The sequence below is a fragment of the Oryx dammah genome, unplaced genomic scaffold (genome assembly GCF_014754425.2).
Source record: "Oryx dammah isolate SB20612 unplaced genomic scaffold, SCBI_Odam_1.1 HiC_scaffold_10, whole genome shotgun sequence".
Taxonomy (NCBI): domain Eukaryota; kingdom Metazoa; phylum Chordata; class Mammalia; order Artiodactyla; family Bovidae; genus Oryx; species Oryx dammah.
Window position 1 is genome coordinate 19,205,909 of NW_024070194.1, and position 17,390 is coordinate 19,223,298.

General features: G+C 42.2%; 1 protein-coding gene across 9 annotated transcripts in view; it reads left to right on the forward strand.

Annotated features, from left to right (window-relative positions):
• NCOA6 (nuclear receptor coactivator 6) overlaps positions 1-17,390 on the forward strand; it is a 91,706-nt gene that overhangs the window by 67,850 nt on the left and 6,466 nt on the right. For 8 of the 9 annotated variants that reach the window (XM_040247482.1, XM_040247484.1, XM_040247480.1 and 5 more), the window contains 4 exons: positions 2,402-5,356; positions 8,278-8,346; positions 10,611-10,647; positions 14,268-14,416. In XM_040247482.1, coding sequence (XP_040103416.1) covers positions 2,402-5,356; positions 8,278-8,346; positions 10,611-10,647; positions 14,268-14,416 — 3,210 coding nt within the window. The remainder of the gene's footprint in view (positions 1-2,401; positions 5,357-8,277; positions 8,347-10,610; positions 10,648-14,267; positions 14,417-17,390) is intronic. The other variant, XR_005722279.1, reaches the window with a different exon arrangement.

Sequence of the window (17,390 nt, forward strand, 5' to 3'; positions counted from 1 at the left end):
TCCAGTTATTCGACATCCTTTTTGGCCTATAAGTGGAAGTGATTTTGTAAGTTATTTTAGGGATAAACTTTAGTATCCTTAATTTATGTATTTTAAAAGTGAATTTTTTAAAAAAAAGTATATTCATTATGATGTCAATACTATATGTTATTGATTGCAAATTGTTTGGGCATACCACCCTTCCCATTGGTGAATTGCAGCAAGCAGCACAGTTGAGGCTGAGAGGTCACCAGTCTTTGATGGGTATGTCCAGAGGCATTATGAACAGGAAGGCACCTTCTTCCCTCAGACACATCTGAATTCTATAAATCCCGGAGGTTCTCACACACGTTATTGCTTCCTTTCTACAGTTTGCAAACTGGGAGCCTATAGGCTGAATTTGGCCTGCAGTATATTTGAATTGTCATGCAGAATCTGAAAGCAAACAGAAACCTGATTTTAGATGCCTTTAGGTAGAGCATCCGCTCTGCAGTTTGGCTCTGTCCACAGAACTGCTATTGTCTTATAGCAACCCACTTCTCCTCTTTACCAGTCTGGCCCCTAAAGGCATATGAATTTTCATCTTTTAATTAATAAATTTGGTTTTTGGTTATGTTATATGCACTGTGTGTGTCCTGGCTGTGCCTCTTCACCATTCTGCCACTATAGCCCCAGTCTGTCTTCTTACCATTAGTGCTCTTTGGACTGCTGCCTCCAGCTTCTGGAACCTTTATAGCAGCCTTGCCCTTAACTGTTACTTTCAAGAGGCTGCTGTATTGTCTCTGCTGCTCTCTTTGGTATTTATGTTGTTTGATGCCCTAATTTTAAAGACGAAGGCATTTGTGTCATAGCCCTGACATCAAGAGGCAACGTTTCTTCACATGGGAACCTGAGTTAAACCTGTAGAAATGCCATATGTTGTTGGCGTTATAAATGTAAAGAAGTCAGTTGGGCCTAAAACAAAAAAGGATTAAAAAAAGCACAAAACTTCAAAAGTGGATTCTGAGGACTTCCCTGGTGGTCCAGTGGCTAAGACTGGACCCGGTGCAGGGGGCCCAGGTTTGTTCCCTAGTCAGGTAACGAGATCTTACATGCCGCAACTAAGACCCAGCTCAGCCAAATAAGTAAATAATTAAAAAAGAAAACATTGTACTCATTGGTGTCATGTCTGTCATTGGCCAGAAGACATTGATTATCTATCAAACACAGGGTGTGAACCTATGGCTCAGTAGCATTTGATAGCTGCTCTGTGAAAATCTGGAGCCGGCACTTCTTCTAACCACTGGAGCCAGCTGTCCTTATGCCTGTGCCTTCGTAATACTTTCCTAATATATTTTTCATGTAACAATGAAATAAATCTAGTTTGTAAAATTGCATCCCAGCTATATGTCCACTTTTTCCCATTGAACCACATTTATTCTTGGTCCTTTCTGCTGATTATGTAAGGTTTTGGTTCTAAAATGCCAAATAAAATCTTCACAAAAGAAGGAATCATTTGAGATGTTGTCTTCTAGGAATCTATAAGGCATTGTCCTCAGACTTCTTTTCCCAAAATTATTTTTTATTCCTGAGGGCTATGCTTCTTGCTCACTTATTCTCCACTTACGGATTCAAAGACAATATTTCTCCAAATACAGGTTGACATGTAAAAAAGTAAATGGAAATTAGCATTTGTAAACAGAACTTCAGTGCCCTCATTGTATTTTCAGTGTGTGTATCAGCTTCTATTTAGCTCCTACTATTTATTAAACTGACTTACGTCGGAGGGACAGTTTAACTCACTGGATTTCCCAAAGAAGTGAGCCTGGAGGGTGCAGCATGATGTGTGAAGCCAATGGATTGAAGTGATTTTAAATCCTTCTTTCTTAAGGAATTGAACCCTAGAACTTTATATTTCACTTCTGTTGAAAGAATAAAAAGGCTATCTTCGATGCTGGTATTTTCAACAAAACGAAGTCTTTAAAAAAATTAATCTGTGCTAAAAGAAAAAAGTGAATCTTAAATGCTTCATTCACAAATCCAGTGAAATGTTTATTATGCCTGCATGAGAGCCCAGTACTGGGTGGTCATCTGTGTGCTGTTGATGGAGTTGTCCTCATTTCATCTGAATGTGAGGCTGGCATAGACTTGGCCAGTTTCAGTGCATAGCACAGTGCCTGTTAAAGTCTTAGTACAGTGATGCCTCATGCAAACCCTGAAGACTGAGGAGCTCCAGGTTCTCAGTGCTTTGCTTTTTGCTTCCTGAAGCAGCGTGCCTCTTTGCTTATGCCAGAGAAGGAGGGGCCGCCCCTTACCCCCCTGGGAACGGGCATGCCTGAGCTATTTGTGCCACCTAGATGAGTATTGCTTGGCCATACCGTAAAGTTCGCAAAGCTTTTCTTGCTGAAAATCTAACTTCCCTGATTTTGGGGGCTTGTTTTAGGTTATCCTTCTCAACCAGTTGAACAGAGGCCACTTCAGCAGCTGCCTCCTCAGCTCGTGCAGCATGCGGCACCCCCAGCACAGCCGCCACCGCCGCAGCCGCAGCCACCTCCCAGCCAGCCGCAGTCGCAGCAGCAGCAGCAGCAGCAGCAGCAGCAGATGATGATGATGCTCATGCTGCAGCAAGAGCCCAAGCCCGCCAGGCTCCCAGCCCCCCAGAGCGCCCACCCCCCCAGGGGCCTGCTGACCCCAGATGCCCAGAGGGTGCCCGCACAGCCGAGCGGCGGCGTGCCTGTCATGGTCAGCCTGCAAGGCCCTGCCTCGGTGCCCCCGTCACCTGACAAGCAGAGAATGCCAATGCCTGTGACTGCTCCTCTGGGAAGCACTTCAAGGAAAATGATGTACCAGGAGAACCCCCAGAACCCTGCCAGCTCACCAATGGGGGAGATGTCCTCGCTCCCAGAAGCAAGTGGCAGTGAAGGACCGCCCGTCTCAGGAGGCCCAAATAACATGCCTCCACATTTAGTGGTCTCCCAGAATCAGTTAATGATGACAGGGCCAAAACCTGGACCATCACCACTTTCAACAACTCAAGGTGCAACTCCCCAGCAACCTCCTGTAAATTCCCTCCCCAGCTCTCATGGCCACCACTTTCCAAATGTGGCTGCTCCCACCCAAACATCTAGGCCTAAAACACCCAACAGAGCCAGCCCCAGACCCTATTATCCCCAGACACCCAACAACCGCCCTCCTAGCACGGAACCTTCAGAAATCAGTCTGTCACCGGAAAGACTCAATGCCTCCATAGCAGGACTCTTCCCCCCACAGATTAATATTCCTTTACCTCCCAGGCCAAATTTAAACAGGGGCTTTGATCAACAGGGCCTAAATCCGACAACTTTGAAGGCCATCGGGCAAGCACCTTCAAACCTTACCATGAATAATCCTTCCAATTTTGCTGCCCCACAGACTCACAAATTAGATTCTGTGGTGGTGAATTCTGGAAAGCAGTCTAATTCTGGAGCACCAAAACGGGCAAGTCCAAGCAACAGCCGCAGGTCTAGTCCTGGGTCAAGTAGGAAAACCACCCCAAGTCCTGGGAGACAGAATTCAAAAGCCCCTAAACTTACACTTGCCTCTCAAACAAATGCAACATTGTTGCAAAATGTAGAGCTGCCAAGAAATGTATTGGTTAGTCCTACTCCTTTGGCCAATCCGCCTGTACCTGGGAGCTTCCCTAACAACAGTGGGCTGAATCCTCAGAATCCTACCATGCCTGTGGCCACGATAGGGGGTGTTCTGGAGGATAACAAGGAGAGCTTGAATATGCCACAGGACAGTGATTGCCAGAATTCCCAGGTTAGGAAGGAGCAGGTAAACATTGAGCTAAAAGCAGTCCCTCCCCAAGAAGTGAAAATGGTTGTCCCTGAAGATCAATGCAAAAAGGATGGGCAGCCTCTGGATCCTAACAAACCTCCCAGTGCCGAAGAGAACAAAAATTTGGTGTCTCCTGCTATGAGGGAAGCACCAACATCGCTAAGTCAACTTCTTGACAACTCTGGAGCTCCTAACGTGACCATTAAACCCCCTGGGCTTACAGATCTGGAAGTAACACCTCCAGGAGTGTCTGGAGAGGACCCAAAAAAAGCATCTGTCATTCCCTCCTTGCAGGATCCGTCTTCTAAAGAACCCTCCAGTTCCCTAAATTTACCTCACAGTAACGAGCCGTGTTCAACCCTTGTGCATCCAGAATTGGGTGAGGTCAGTTCTAATGTCACCCCAAGCATCCCTCAAGTAATGTCAAGACCTGTCAGCTCTTCCTCCATTTCCACTCCTTTGCCCCCAAATCAGATAACTGTTTTCGTGACTTCCAATCCCATCACAACTTCAGCGAACACGTCAGCAGCTCTGCCAACTCACCTGCAGTCTGCATTAATGTCAACAGTTGTCACAATGCCCAATGTGGGTAACAAGGTTATGGTTTCTGAGGGACAGTCTGCTGCTCAGTCAAATGCCCGGCCTCAGTTCATTACACCTGTCTTTATCAATTCATCCTCAATAATTCAGGTTATGAAAGGATCACAGCCAAGCACAATTCCTGCAGCCCCGCTGACAACCAACTCTGGCTTGATGCCTCCCTCCGTTGCAGTCGTTGGCCCTTTACACATACCTCAGAATATAAAATTTTCTTCTGCTCCCGTGCTGCCTAATGCCCCCACCAGCAGTCCTGCTCCAAACATACAGACAGGTCGACCCTTGGTCCTTAACTCAAGAGCCACTCCTGTTCAGCTTCCTTCCCCGCCTTGTACAACTTCTCCAGTTGTTCCTCCTCACCCCCCTGTCCAGCAAGTAAAAGAACTGAATCCAGATGAGACTAGCCCTCAGGTGAGCACCTCAGCAGATCAAAGCACTCTGCCCTCTTCACAGACAACCACAGTGGTTTCTCCCCTTTTGACCAATAGTCCAGGCTCCTCTGTCAACCGGCGAAGCCCAGTCTCATCTAGTAAGGGCAAAGGAAAAGTGGACAAAATCGGCCAGATTTTGCTGACCAAGGCATGTAAAAAAGTTACAGGCTCCCTCGAGAAAGGGGAAGAGCAGTATGGTGCCGATGGAGAGACTGAAGGCCAAGGGCTAGAGACCCCAGCTCCAGGGCTCTTGGGAACAGAGCAGTTATGCACAGAGCTGGACAGTAAAACCCCAACTCCCCCAGCACCCACTCTGCTAAAAATGACCTCTAGCCCTGTGGGCCCGGGCTCCGCCTCAGCAGGACCCAGCTTACCTAGCAGTACTCTCCCCACCAATGTACGCTCAATAGTAACCGCTCTGGTTCCCTCTGAACTCATCTCCGCGGCGCCGACCACAAAAAGCAATCATGTTGGCATAGCATCTGAGCCACTTGCAGGTGGCCTAGTGGAGGAGAAGGTGGGATCTCATCCAGAGCTTCTGCCCAGCATAGGTATGTACTTGATACCTGGCATCATCTCGTGTCAATTTTTGATGACCTATCCCACCAGAGAAAGCATGGCTCCTTTTCTACTTGGAGGAAGAAGAGTGGGCTAAATGGCTATAGTGGTAGTTTCATTTATTTGAAGTACATTGGGAAATATACTTCCTAGATTCCCATGTTGTTTATATTATTAATATGGTTCTCTCTCAACTCCTAGAATAATGATATACCTTATATTTTTATAAAATTTTTCATTTTACAAAGAGGCATTTTTACATACGTTACCTTGTCTTCATACCAACCCTGTCACGTAACCCTCATCTCATCCTACAGGTGGGAAGCTCAGAGTTCAGTTGTTCAAAGTCTGTATGTGAGCGTCCAGTTTAACCTTGTCTCTTAATGGTAAACAGCAGCTCCTGCAGGTTCTTAGTGTGATAAAGACTTGCTTTCAGCTGTTGAGAGCAGGGTTCTCATAGCCCCTTCCTCACGGTACTCTCTCCCAGGAATTCTTTCCTTCTGACTGGCTAGAGGAGAGCTTTCCAGAAAACCAGGTTTCATGATAATAGACATGGAAGGAAGTATCACAGTGCCAACCAACATTTACCAGCTGTTTGATCTTAGGCAGGTTTCTTTACTCCAAACTTGAGTTTCCTCCTTTGTCATATAGGGACAGTAGTAATTGCAAAAATTCAATGAGATACTGTATATAACATGCTTAGCACAGGGCTAGAATATAGTAATCATTCAGTAATAAGTATTCTTATTACCAGTTTCTTTTTGATGAAGTCTCTTTGAAAATTAGACCATCCCATTGATGCATTTCTAGTTCAGATTGTTTCCTATGTACTGGTAAGGTGGGCTACATCATAGGAAACATAGGTGTCCTTACATTTCCCTTCCTTCTCTTGGCGTCCCCCTCATCACCACCCCACGCCACCTCCCCACCCCTACATATACACATAATGTTCCTCCTCCTGTGAGGTTTAAGTGGTACAGAAGCTCTGTTTCCCCACAGTAGAATCAGTCAAAAACTGCCAAAGCTCAAAGGACCTTTGCTGTATTCTAGGCCAGCCTGTGTTGTTTATGCAGCTAAAATGCTTGCAGGGGCTAGAGGAGGGGCGGAAAGAACACAAGCTTCAGGACAGGATCATAGTTCAAGTTCTAGCTCCACTGATAACCAATCGTGGTTGGATAAATCCCTTAACCTCTTATAAGCTACGGACTTCACCTGTAAATTGAGATTGTGTCGATAATTCCTACCTCCCAGAATTAATACAAAGATTCATTGAGGGGCTTAGCATACAGGCCAGCATGCTGCCTCCTACAGAGCCCAGGAAAGGCTAATTCTCCTCTCTACCTGTTCACTTCAATACCAGAGATGCAGGGAGGGATAAAGGCCTTTAAGAGAGTTCTCTGTCCTTGGAGGAGAAAGAGTTCATAGAGCTGGTTACTATATTAATAGATTTCTGGTTCTAGTTCTATTGGTGTAGGTGAGCCCTAAGAATTTTTCAAACCTTCTAAAACTTTTTAAAAGAATTAAAAATATATATATGTTACATAAACATGTTTTCCACTATTAAATGTTTCCATTCTACTTCCTTTCAGGTAACTTTGCCCTCTGGTACCAAGAGGATAATGATTTAGAAAATATTTTACCAGGGTCCTATATAATCTTAGAGAAATACATGAGTGTTAGGGAGATGAACCAGTAGTTGGAAAGAAACCTCTCAAATTTAGATAAGATTATTTCCATTCTTTTTCAAAGGACTTTTGTGATTTTATCTTAAAAGTGTGAGAAACCAATACTGGAGTAAAAAATAAAAGTTATAGTTTTAAGCTGTATTATATAAGCATCCAAAATAAATTCTTAACAAATGCGTCATTGACTAAGCAGAGAGAGAAATCTGCAAGAGTCACATTTGCACAAGAAGAAAAAACTTATATTTATCTAGGATGTTTGAGTATCAAGGTGGGGGGACATAACCTTGAGTGACTTTCATATCTATGCCCTCAATCTTTACTGTATGATCCAAGAAGTTTCCATTCTAGAGTACATTGTGTATTCTGTTCCACTCCTCTTCAGGGGCCCAAGTTCTCTTTGTCCTTCAAAGCCTAATCTGATGTTTCTGCCTCTAGGGTACCTTCAGATTTCTCAATTTAGAATTGATATCCCTTGCTTTGAACTCCCATAGCACTTTGTACTTTATGAATCTGCTTCATTTTAACATCACAGTTCACTCCTGAGTGCCAGTTGTATATATGTCTTTAATATTAGACTGAATTTCTGATGAGCAAGAGGATGTAATTTGGTCTCTAAGGGTGCCTAGCACAGAGCCTTGCCCCTAAAAAGTTCTTGGTAACTGTTAGATAAGTAGATAACATCAAATTGATTTGCTTCATTAAATATGAATTGAATACCTGCTTTATGCTCATCACACTTGCCAGGTACTGTAGAAAAGTATAAGATAAATTATATGATTCATTTCAGTTCTCAAGGAATGTAGTCTTTAGAGGATTGAGGCAGTTTTTTCAGTGCTAAGGTTGGATGGTATAATTGTCCCTCTGAAAGAGGTTTGGGTTGCCTGCCAAAGTATGCTTTGAGGTTTTTTAGAATACTGGACAGAACTTGACCCCAAGAAGCAAAAATTATGGGTGCTATTATCTTATGGCCATATCCTTCCTTGATCTTTGTACACACAAAAGGAAAAACAGACTCTCCTCACGGTAGTCTTTGTTACTGAGTGTTAAAGTAATTAATTTTTAAGGTCAGTTTTGAAGTGTACTGTACTTTTGAAGTTAACTTCAAGTACTGCTTTCTAAGAGTGTATGTATTTCAGCAGTTACTTAGCTCTTGATTCGGTGCTTTCTGCTTTGTTTAGAAAAGAAAGGTAAAGACCTGTTTCTTTCTCTTTTTTTACTTCTTGCCTTAGCTCCTTCACAGAGTTTAGTCCCAAAGGAGACTCCAGCCACAGCACTGCAGGGGTCTGTTCCCAGACCAGGTAAGGCCCATCGTGGAAAAATTTCTCGAGTGGAATTGATCACGTGTGAAGGAACCACTGCTGTTCTCCATGTGCCAGGAAATGCTGAAACTCTACTTGCTTTAGGGCAGACTTTGGTTGAGTGGCAGCTTGTGCAGTACTGTTTGAGGTTATTTTTCCCTTGAGCAGCTTGCTCTCTGACGCATTCCTGGTGTCAGCCAGGGAACTCAAGAAGGGCATCTCAGTGCCCATTGTCTGTCTGCTACCCAGCCGTGGGTGGTTTCCATTGCACAGTTTGCCCTGTTCCATGACCCTGCCCCCGTACTTGGCAGCTGACTGACTGGCACATGGTAACTCACTAGGGTGGCAGGCATTATTGCGTTAGGATAGTAATTGGATTATCATAACAGAAGTGGAGGCTTGTTCCGAAAACCTAGGCTGCAGTGAGGTAGCCACTCCTCTAGAGAGTCAGAGTCATTTCAGTCATCTCTGGATGGCATTAAGTTTCTTCCCATGACCAAGATATTGTAAATAGCACTACGGATGGTGTTTCTGGAAGGTGGAGTCCATGGTAATCTGACAGATAACTACTGTGAGATGCTGGGTCAGCTCTGAATGCATGAGGATCTTGATGGCAATAATAGCACACTGCCTTCATAGATTAGATTGCCAGAGCAGATAAAGAGCATAGATTTGTTACAGTTTAGTCCTGCCTGGCTCTTTGCATTGTAGGTTATTGTAGGTATGCCTCCCAAAAAGTATGACTGTTTTCCACAAGGAGGTTAGAATCTCACTGACAATACGGTTCATACACTTGATAGAATTTTTTTTTTAATGTTTAATTTTGAGTCCGAGTTAGTAAAAGTAAGGTAAAAATTGGGAATTCCCTGGTAGTCCAGTGGTTAGGACTCCACACTCTCACTGCTGAGAGCCCAGTTCAGTCCCCTGTCAGGGAACTAAAATGCTACAAGCCACACAGAACAGAACAGTCAAATAAATAAATGAATAAAGTAAGTTTTTTTTAAATGTAAGGTAAAAGTTGTGATTATTTTAAAACCTGCCTCAGGGTGCTATGTCCTATATGATGGATAGGACTTTCTGTTGTACATTCTTTGGGTAAAACCAGACCCCTGGAAAAAATGGTTGGAAAAAAACAATTTTAACCACCCAGATTTTTTTGCTCCCAACTACCCACATGATACCTGAGAAGGATAGGAATGGAGCAGATAGATAGTTAAACTCATTTTTCATTTTTGGTGAGAAAAGGAGCAACTAGAAAGGGGAAGAGAATTCCATTTCCTGACCCACCTTTTTTCTCCAAAAGATGGATCTTTTTAACTTTGAAGTGGGTAAAATGGTTATCCTTGTTTTTTCAGGTGAAGCATTGAGGACAGAGAGGTCGAAAAGTTTGCCCAAGGTCACATGGCTAACAGGCAGTGAGGTCAAAATAACCAAGGCACTCTAACTTCGTTGCTTTCAAGGAGTTTATTCTGTAATAAGTAGGGTAGGTTAGACATGTACACTGAGTCTGAGGTGCTGAATTCCCTGAAAGTGGGGGGATGGGGAAAGGCCTCTTGGAGACCAGGTGCATCAGGGATGGTCTTTTGGGACTACCTAAAGGTAGATAATGGAGGAAGAGGATGTTTTCCTGCTGGTGCTAAGAAAGAAAAGCCTGGTCAGTCCATAGCATGCTCATTTAAGCAAAACCCAGCTAGACAAATTACTGAGGGTTTCCATTTTTAGAGGGCACTGCTGAGAGGTTGAGGAAGAGAGGGACATAATGGGGTTGTAGGTGATACCTTAGAGTAAAGCAGTCTGCCCTCTAAAATTCAGTGGGAAAATCCTTTGGAGAAGAATACATCCTTAATGGATATTTAAGACATATTTGAAGATTACTGTTTAAAAAATACATCAGGAGGGAAGAGATAAGAATGAAAACAGTCTCTTTCTACATGAGAGGAAGAGGATTGTTTTACTAACCTAGTTAGCTAGATGAAATATGAAGCAGGCAGTGTGAATTTAGTTCTGCTGATCCAAACAGGATTATTTCACAGTATGGAGTAGAAGTGAAAATAGAATGAGTTAGTGTCTTATGCCTCAGACAGTCGAGTTGTGTCCACGCCAGCTCTGTCTCTGTACTGCATTAGGGTGAGGATCCTGCCACACTTGGAGACACAACAGCCTAAACAGGGCATTTAGAATTCTCACAGATACCTAGCCTCTCCCAGTGGACATATACAGGAGAAGCTCCTACATCTCATTTCTGTCCTTTGTATTTTTAACAGAACTCGAGGCAAATGCTGCCATAGTCTCTGGACAAAGGTAAGATGATCATTTCTATAGACTTAGCATGAATATGGCATAAGCCTTTTTGAAAGGTATCAGCTTTCTCAGCCTTTAAACCTCTCCCCACCTTGTCCTTTTCCTTCATTCTTTGTACCAGTTTTTCTTCCTGCTGAAGTAGGGAGCTGTCGTGAGTACCAGCCTCTCAGGGGTAACATTTCTTTGAATAAAACTTGGTGGCAAGTTTTCTGCCTTTTGTAGTTGTTTTGAAACTGAATCACATAACATTTTTCAGCACTCAGCATAGTGAGTAAATAGTAAGTGTTCAGTATATAGGAATTGTTGCCATCATTATCATTAATAGTATTCCTTGCAAGACCTTCTAAGTGTAGCTGTTTGATCCTCAAGTGAGAGCAAGGCAGATGGGCTCTGACCACAAAGCTCATGCTTTGTCTCTTGTACTGTGCTGTCCCACATAACCTAACAAGATGAAATACAACTGTAGCTTCAACCTCACTAGCCCCATGGGGAGGAGTATTACTGTATTAAAAAAAGTCATTCCTTTTTTAGTGTAGGAATATACTAGACAGCATTTTAAAGAATTTGTCATGCTCTGTATCAACTTAGATTGTAAAACAGCTTCACAGTCATTTTCTCATTTAATCATCATGTCTACCCTGTGAGGTGGTAATAATAGCCAATGTTTATTTGAATGCTATACCATGTCATATATTGGGCTAAAAGCTCCCTAGATGTATTATTGCATTTAATTTTCACAGTATCTATTAGGAAAGAAATTCTGTCTTACATATAAGGAACCTAAAGTTCAGAGAGGTTAACTAAATCACCCAGAATCACAGGTTTAGTAAATGGTGAAGCTGAGATTCAAACTCAGGCCTTCTAACTCCAGAGCTCTCACACTTAATGTATTGCAGCAGATAAGATGGGAATTTATAGATCGAGAGTCTGAAGCATAAAGCTAAATATCATGGCCAGTAAATGCATGAGTAAGACTCGACCCCAGTTCTTCTGACTCGGATTCGTTGCCCTTCCTACAACACCACTCTGCCTGTCTAGTTTCATTTAGATTGGGCTTATGTTTGAATTCATTTGCATTTTTTCAAAGTATACACCAACTGTATAGCTAGGGAAGAGATAATCAGACCAAAGATACGTTATAGGTGGTTGTTCCCCAAGTTGCCTGACCATTGACCCTATAAACACCAGGACGGTATTGCTGAGGCTTTTGTTTTACCAGGAGAAAGAGGCACCTCCATTAGGAAACTTCTTCCTTAGAGTCTTTGACCCTTTTCTGGACTCCTAGTCAGAAAGCCATCCTTACACGCCATTTCTAAAAGGATATGTACATCCCCCTGACTTGCAGTGCCAGCCCAGCCTCCTATTTGACTTGCCTTGGCTTGCTGGCCAGTTGTTAAAAGTAAAGCTAGGGTAATGAACTCTGTGGCCGGATTGGCAGGCAAAGGGTCCTCTGGCAGGAGTAAGCAGTGGAGGGGTATGGATAGTTGACAGGCCGTGGTTAAGAAGCTTATGTTGTAGTGGAAGACACAAGACACTAAAAACATGCTGTACAGCCCGATGGGTGCTCTAGAATGCCAGACACAGACTCTGAACCCAAAAGACAGAAGGGGCAACTCCTCTTGGGGAGTGAGGTCATGGAAGACTCTCAGAAGAGGCATCCCTTCGACTGGTTTTTGGTTTTGTTTTTGTTGCATTCCTTTTGTTTCATTTCCATGTCTTAGAAGTAAATGTAATCAACTTCTTTTTTTTCCTAATGACTTTAACATGAATTTTTATGAACTGTGAAAGTAGTGAGAGTTCACTAAAGATAAATTGAAATTCAGATCAGAGAATTACGAAGAAGAATGTTATCGGTTAGCCAGTATTCCTACATTTCAGCAATATTCACTGTTTATATTTTAGTTCTTCTAGTCCTCTTCACAGTTTGTACAGATAGAGTTAAAACTCTCCAAGGATGGTATATATTAATATATACTATAGTATTTGTATACATCTAATATGTAGTATTATATCCATATATAAATCCTATATGTTGTATACACACATATAAATATATCACACCCATTCATGTGTGTTACATATATACTCAATATATGTTATAATGAAAATGAGATTATACTGTTCATAATGGTGATAGCTTTTTTCCCCTATTATAATGCATTATGAACAGTTTTTATTATTAACCTTCTGCAGCATGATTTTTATAGCTCCATTTAGATGTGCCATGATTTAGTTAACTAATCTGCTATCATTAAGCATCTCAGTCTTCTGTCTTCATCAATATGAATAAAATGCTTTGGCATCCATGTGTGTAATCAGAGCTCTGTAAAAAGATTTGTTTCCTTAGACACCTAGAAACAGAATTGCTGAGCCAGAGGATTACACGAGGGTGTCTCAGCCTCAGCGTTACTGACTGGATCAGATAATTCTGTGTGGAGTGTGGGGGAGGGTGCTGCTTTATGCATTGCAGGATGTTTAGTGGCATCCCCCAGTCATAACAATCAGAAACATTTTCCAGACATTGCCAAGTGTCCCTGAGAGGCAAAACTGCCCCGTTGAGAATGATTGGGTTGTGCAGTTCATACTCCATCATGAGTTTTTGTCCCTATACCCTCAGTAATACTGGATATTACGATTTTTTAATCTTCATGTACTAAAAGGGGGATTGGAGCAATCAATATACCCAGCTGCTGCTGCTGCTGCTGCTAAGTTGCTTCAATCGTGTCCAACTCTGTGCGACCCCATAGACGGCAGCCCACAAGGCTCCTCTGTCCCTGGGATTCTCCAGGCAAGAATACTGGAGTGGGTTGCCATTTCCTTCTCCAATGCATGAAAGTGAAAAGTGAAAGTGAAGTCGCTCAGTCGTCCCCAAGTCTTAGCGACCCCATGGACTGCAGCCTACCAGGCTCCTCCACCCATGGGATTTTCCAGGCAAGAGTACTGGAGTGGGGTGCCATTGCCTTCTCCGGAATATACCCAGCAGTGTATTGTAAATATATTCTCCTATAAATTCTCCAATGTGACTTGTAATATGCCATTATCTATCTAATTCATAGTAAATGTCAGTGTATGTTATTCATTTCCTAGATTTTAGGTGCTATTTTTTTTTTACTTTACAATATTGTATTGGTTTTGCCATACATTGACATGAATCTGCCACAGGTGTGCATGTGTCCCCCATCCTGAACCCCCCTCCCATCACCCTCCCTATACCATCCCCCTGGGTCATCCCAGTGCACCAGCCCCGAGGATCCTGTATCATGCATCGAACCTGGTGCTGTTAACTTTTGAAGGGAAGTATCCTCATCTTAGTAAAATGGGTGAGGAAGTTTGATGATGTTTGTTCCAAGTTCTTAATGTCTTTTACCTGTTTTTCCACAATCTCACCAGTATTACGCTTAAATTTATTTTATTTTTACTAATATAACAAGCTGGACTCACTTTTAACTTGTCAGTAACATTAGAGTGTAACTGTGATTATTGTCCCAGACTGGAACATTGTCTCCTCAGAATAATTATATAGTTCTTAATCTCCTACCTTGTGAATGAAACTGTTAATCTTTATTTTTTGTGTGACTTGTTTTCCTCACGTCTTTGGACTTTATGCTTCCCCCTGTTAGCAGTGAGCCCAAAGAGATAATTGAAAAGTCCAAAACTCCAAGCCGAAGAAACTCGCGAACTGAAGAGCCGGCTGTGGCTTCTGAAAGTGTGGAAAATGGACATCGAAAGCGATCCTCTCGGCCTGCTTCAGCCTCCAGCTCTACTAAAGGTTAGCAGTGGGCTGTGGGTGCTGTTTCTGGGTCACATAGAAGAACAGGGTTCTTAGCACAGCTCAGCGGCCTTTGCCTTTCATCTTCGCTTGTATTCCTTACATTTTCAAGTTGCTTTGACTTCTGCTGCTTAGTGGGTCCTTCCTTTATTTGTTAGTTCATTTAACTGTGTGTTTACAGTGTATGTACCAGAGCAGCAAGCATGTAACAGGGCAGACTGCTCCATGATTGTCGCTTCAGACAGGTCCTCAGTATGGCTGCTTTGTCTTTCCTCTGTTTCCGTGGTCAACTTGTCTTCCTTCTCTCTACTCCTTTTAAACCTCTGGCTCCTACTTTATGTCCTCTCTTTCAGCAGAGACTTTCACCTCTTCACAGAGAACTCTCACTACCACGACGTAAATCTACCAGTGTCCTCCTTTGCTCATGCTATAATAGAGTACCTGTCCCTCCTTCAGTCCAAAGGCCAGGGCCTTCTTGATCCCATCTTCTCTGAGCCTCTCAAGAACCTGACACAGTCAGTTTTCTCTTCTCTGTTGATTGCTGTCTCCCCTTTAAATGAACTCTGCTCTTGGCTTCTCTGACCCAGAGCTCTCAATAGTCTTCTGACTATTCCTTCTCAGATTCTGTACCCATGTAGTAGATGTTGGCCTACTCAAACTTTAATCCTGAGTCACCTTTTCTCTTCAACTTATATTTTCTCCCCAGGTGATCTCATTCATGCCTCCCTTCTTTAGTTATAACCTATCACAGATGACTCTAGTCATTTGTTTTCTAGTACTGACCTCTAGAGATCTTAGACAATTGCACATATATTCTTAACAGGACCGCAAACTCAACATGTCTAAAAACAGATGTGATTTTTCACCCCTGATGCCAGGTCCTTTGCTATTGGTCCCCTGCTTCCATCTGTCTGTCCATTCGGCATGTCCTGCTTGACACCTGTGTCCTTCACCCTCACATATATCTCAGAAAGCTACTGATTTTCTCTCAGATGACTCAAGTTCATCCACTTTTCCCCATCTTCACTGCTACCCTAGCTTTAAACCTTTTAATGGGTTACCATTATAATTGAGATTAAAGTCTAAAAGCGCCAGCATGAACCCCAGATCCTGTCTGGTCTGGCCCCTGTCAACCTCTCCCAGTTCATTTGACTTCCCTTAGCATCTTGGATATGCCATCCTCTCATCAGAGCCTGGGTATATGTGATGCCTATTATGAGGAGTAGTCTCTCTTTCTTCCTTTTTTTTCCTCATTAACTTCTCACTCTATCTTAACTCAGTTGTCCTTGCTATGTGGAATCATAGCACCATGTTCTTCTCCTTTGTAACACCACAGTTGTAACTTATGTCAATTTATGTGGTAAGTAGTTAATATACATATTCAGTTAGGGCAGGGAATGTCTGGTTTTGCTCACCACGGTATGCTTGGTGCTTACTGTGTTGCCTAAATGCAAGAAGTATCCAATCAGTAATTATTATGTTAATAACCATCTATCAACTATATGTTAAGTACTTACTGCATGCCAGGCTCTGGGGATGTAAAACAGTGAAAAAACATAGTCTTTGTCACGTCGATTATAAGCTGTCAAGAAAGATTTGGCTATGATGCTCTTATGATAGCCATGTTATGTAGTTAGTAGAGGTATTTATTGGGTTGGCCAAAAAGTTTGTTTGTTTGTTTTCCATAAGATAGCTCTAGTAGTGCTTAGTTGTTTTTAACTTCATTTAAAACAATTTTCTTGTATTGTACTGTGACAGCTATCGTTATCAGTGTGCATTTTAAAAAACTTATCAAAATTGGTGATTTTTTTATGTGGCCATTTTAGTATTGAAGATGGAAGAAAATAGGGAACATTTTCTACATACTATGCTTTTATTATTTCAAGAGAGGTAAAAGGACAACTGAAGTGCAAAAAAAAGATTTGTCCAGTGTACAGAGAGGCTACTGTGACTGATCAAACGTGTAAAAAGTGGTTTGCAAAGTTTTGTGCTGGAGTTTTCTTTCTGGACGATGCTCCATGGCTGCGTAGACCCGTTGAAATTGATAGTGATCGAATCGAGACATTAACTGAGAATAGTCAGTATTGTACCACGCACGAGTTAGCTGATATACTCAAAATATCCAGATAAAGCCTTGAAAATCATTTGCACCAGCTTGTTTATGTTAAGCACTTTGATGTTTGGATCCCACATAAGCAAAAAAACCTTCTTGACCGTATTTCTGCATGTGATTTTCTATTTAAATGTAATGAATGTGTTCCATTTTTAAAACAAATTGTGATGGGCAATGAAAAGTAGAAACTGTACAATAATGTGCAACAGGAGAGATCATAGGGCAAGTGACGTGAACCACCACCAACCACATCAAAGGCAGGTCTTCATCCAAAGTAAGTGATATTGTATATGGTGGGATTGGAGGAGAGTCCTCTATTAGGAGCTCTTTTCAAAAAACCAAACAATTAATTCCAACAAGTACTACTCCCGGTTAGACCAGCTGAAAGCAGCACTTGATGAAAAGTCTCTGGAATTAGTCAACAAAAACACATAATTTTCCATTAGGATAACACAAGGCCTCATGTTTCTTTGATGACCAGGCAAAAACTGTTACAGCTTGGCTGGGAAATTCTGACTCATCCACTGTATTCACGAGACATTGCACCTTCAGATTTCTATTATTTCAGTCTTTACAAAATTCTCTTAATGGAGAAAATTTCCTTTCCCTGGAAGACTGTAGAAGGTACCTGGGAGAGTTCTTTGCTCAAAAAAAAAAAAAAAAGTTTTGGGAAGATGGGATTATGAAGTTGCCTGAAAAAAGGCGGAAGATAGTAGAACGAAACAGTGAATATGTTGGTGAAAATGAAAAATATGTTTTTATTTTTACTTAAAAACCAAAGGAACTTTTTGGTCAACCCAGTACCTGGGATGCTTTGTTCTTCTGTCAAGTCAGTGTAGGCTTTCTGGAGAAAAAGATGTT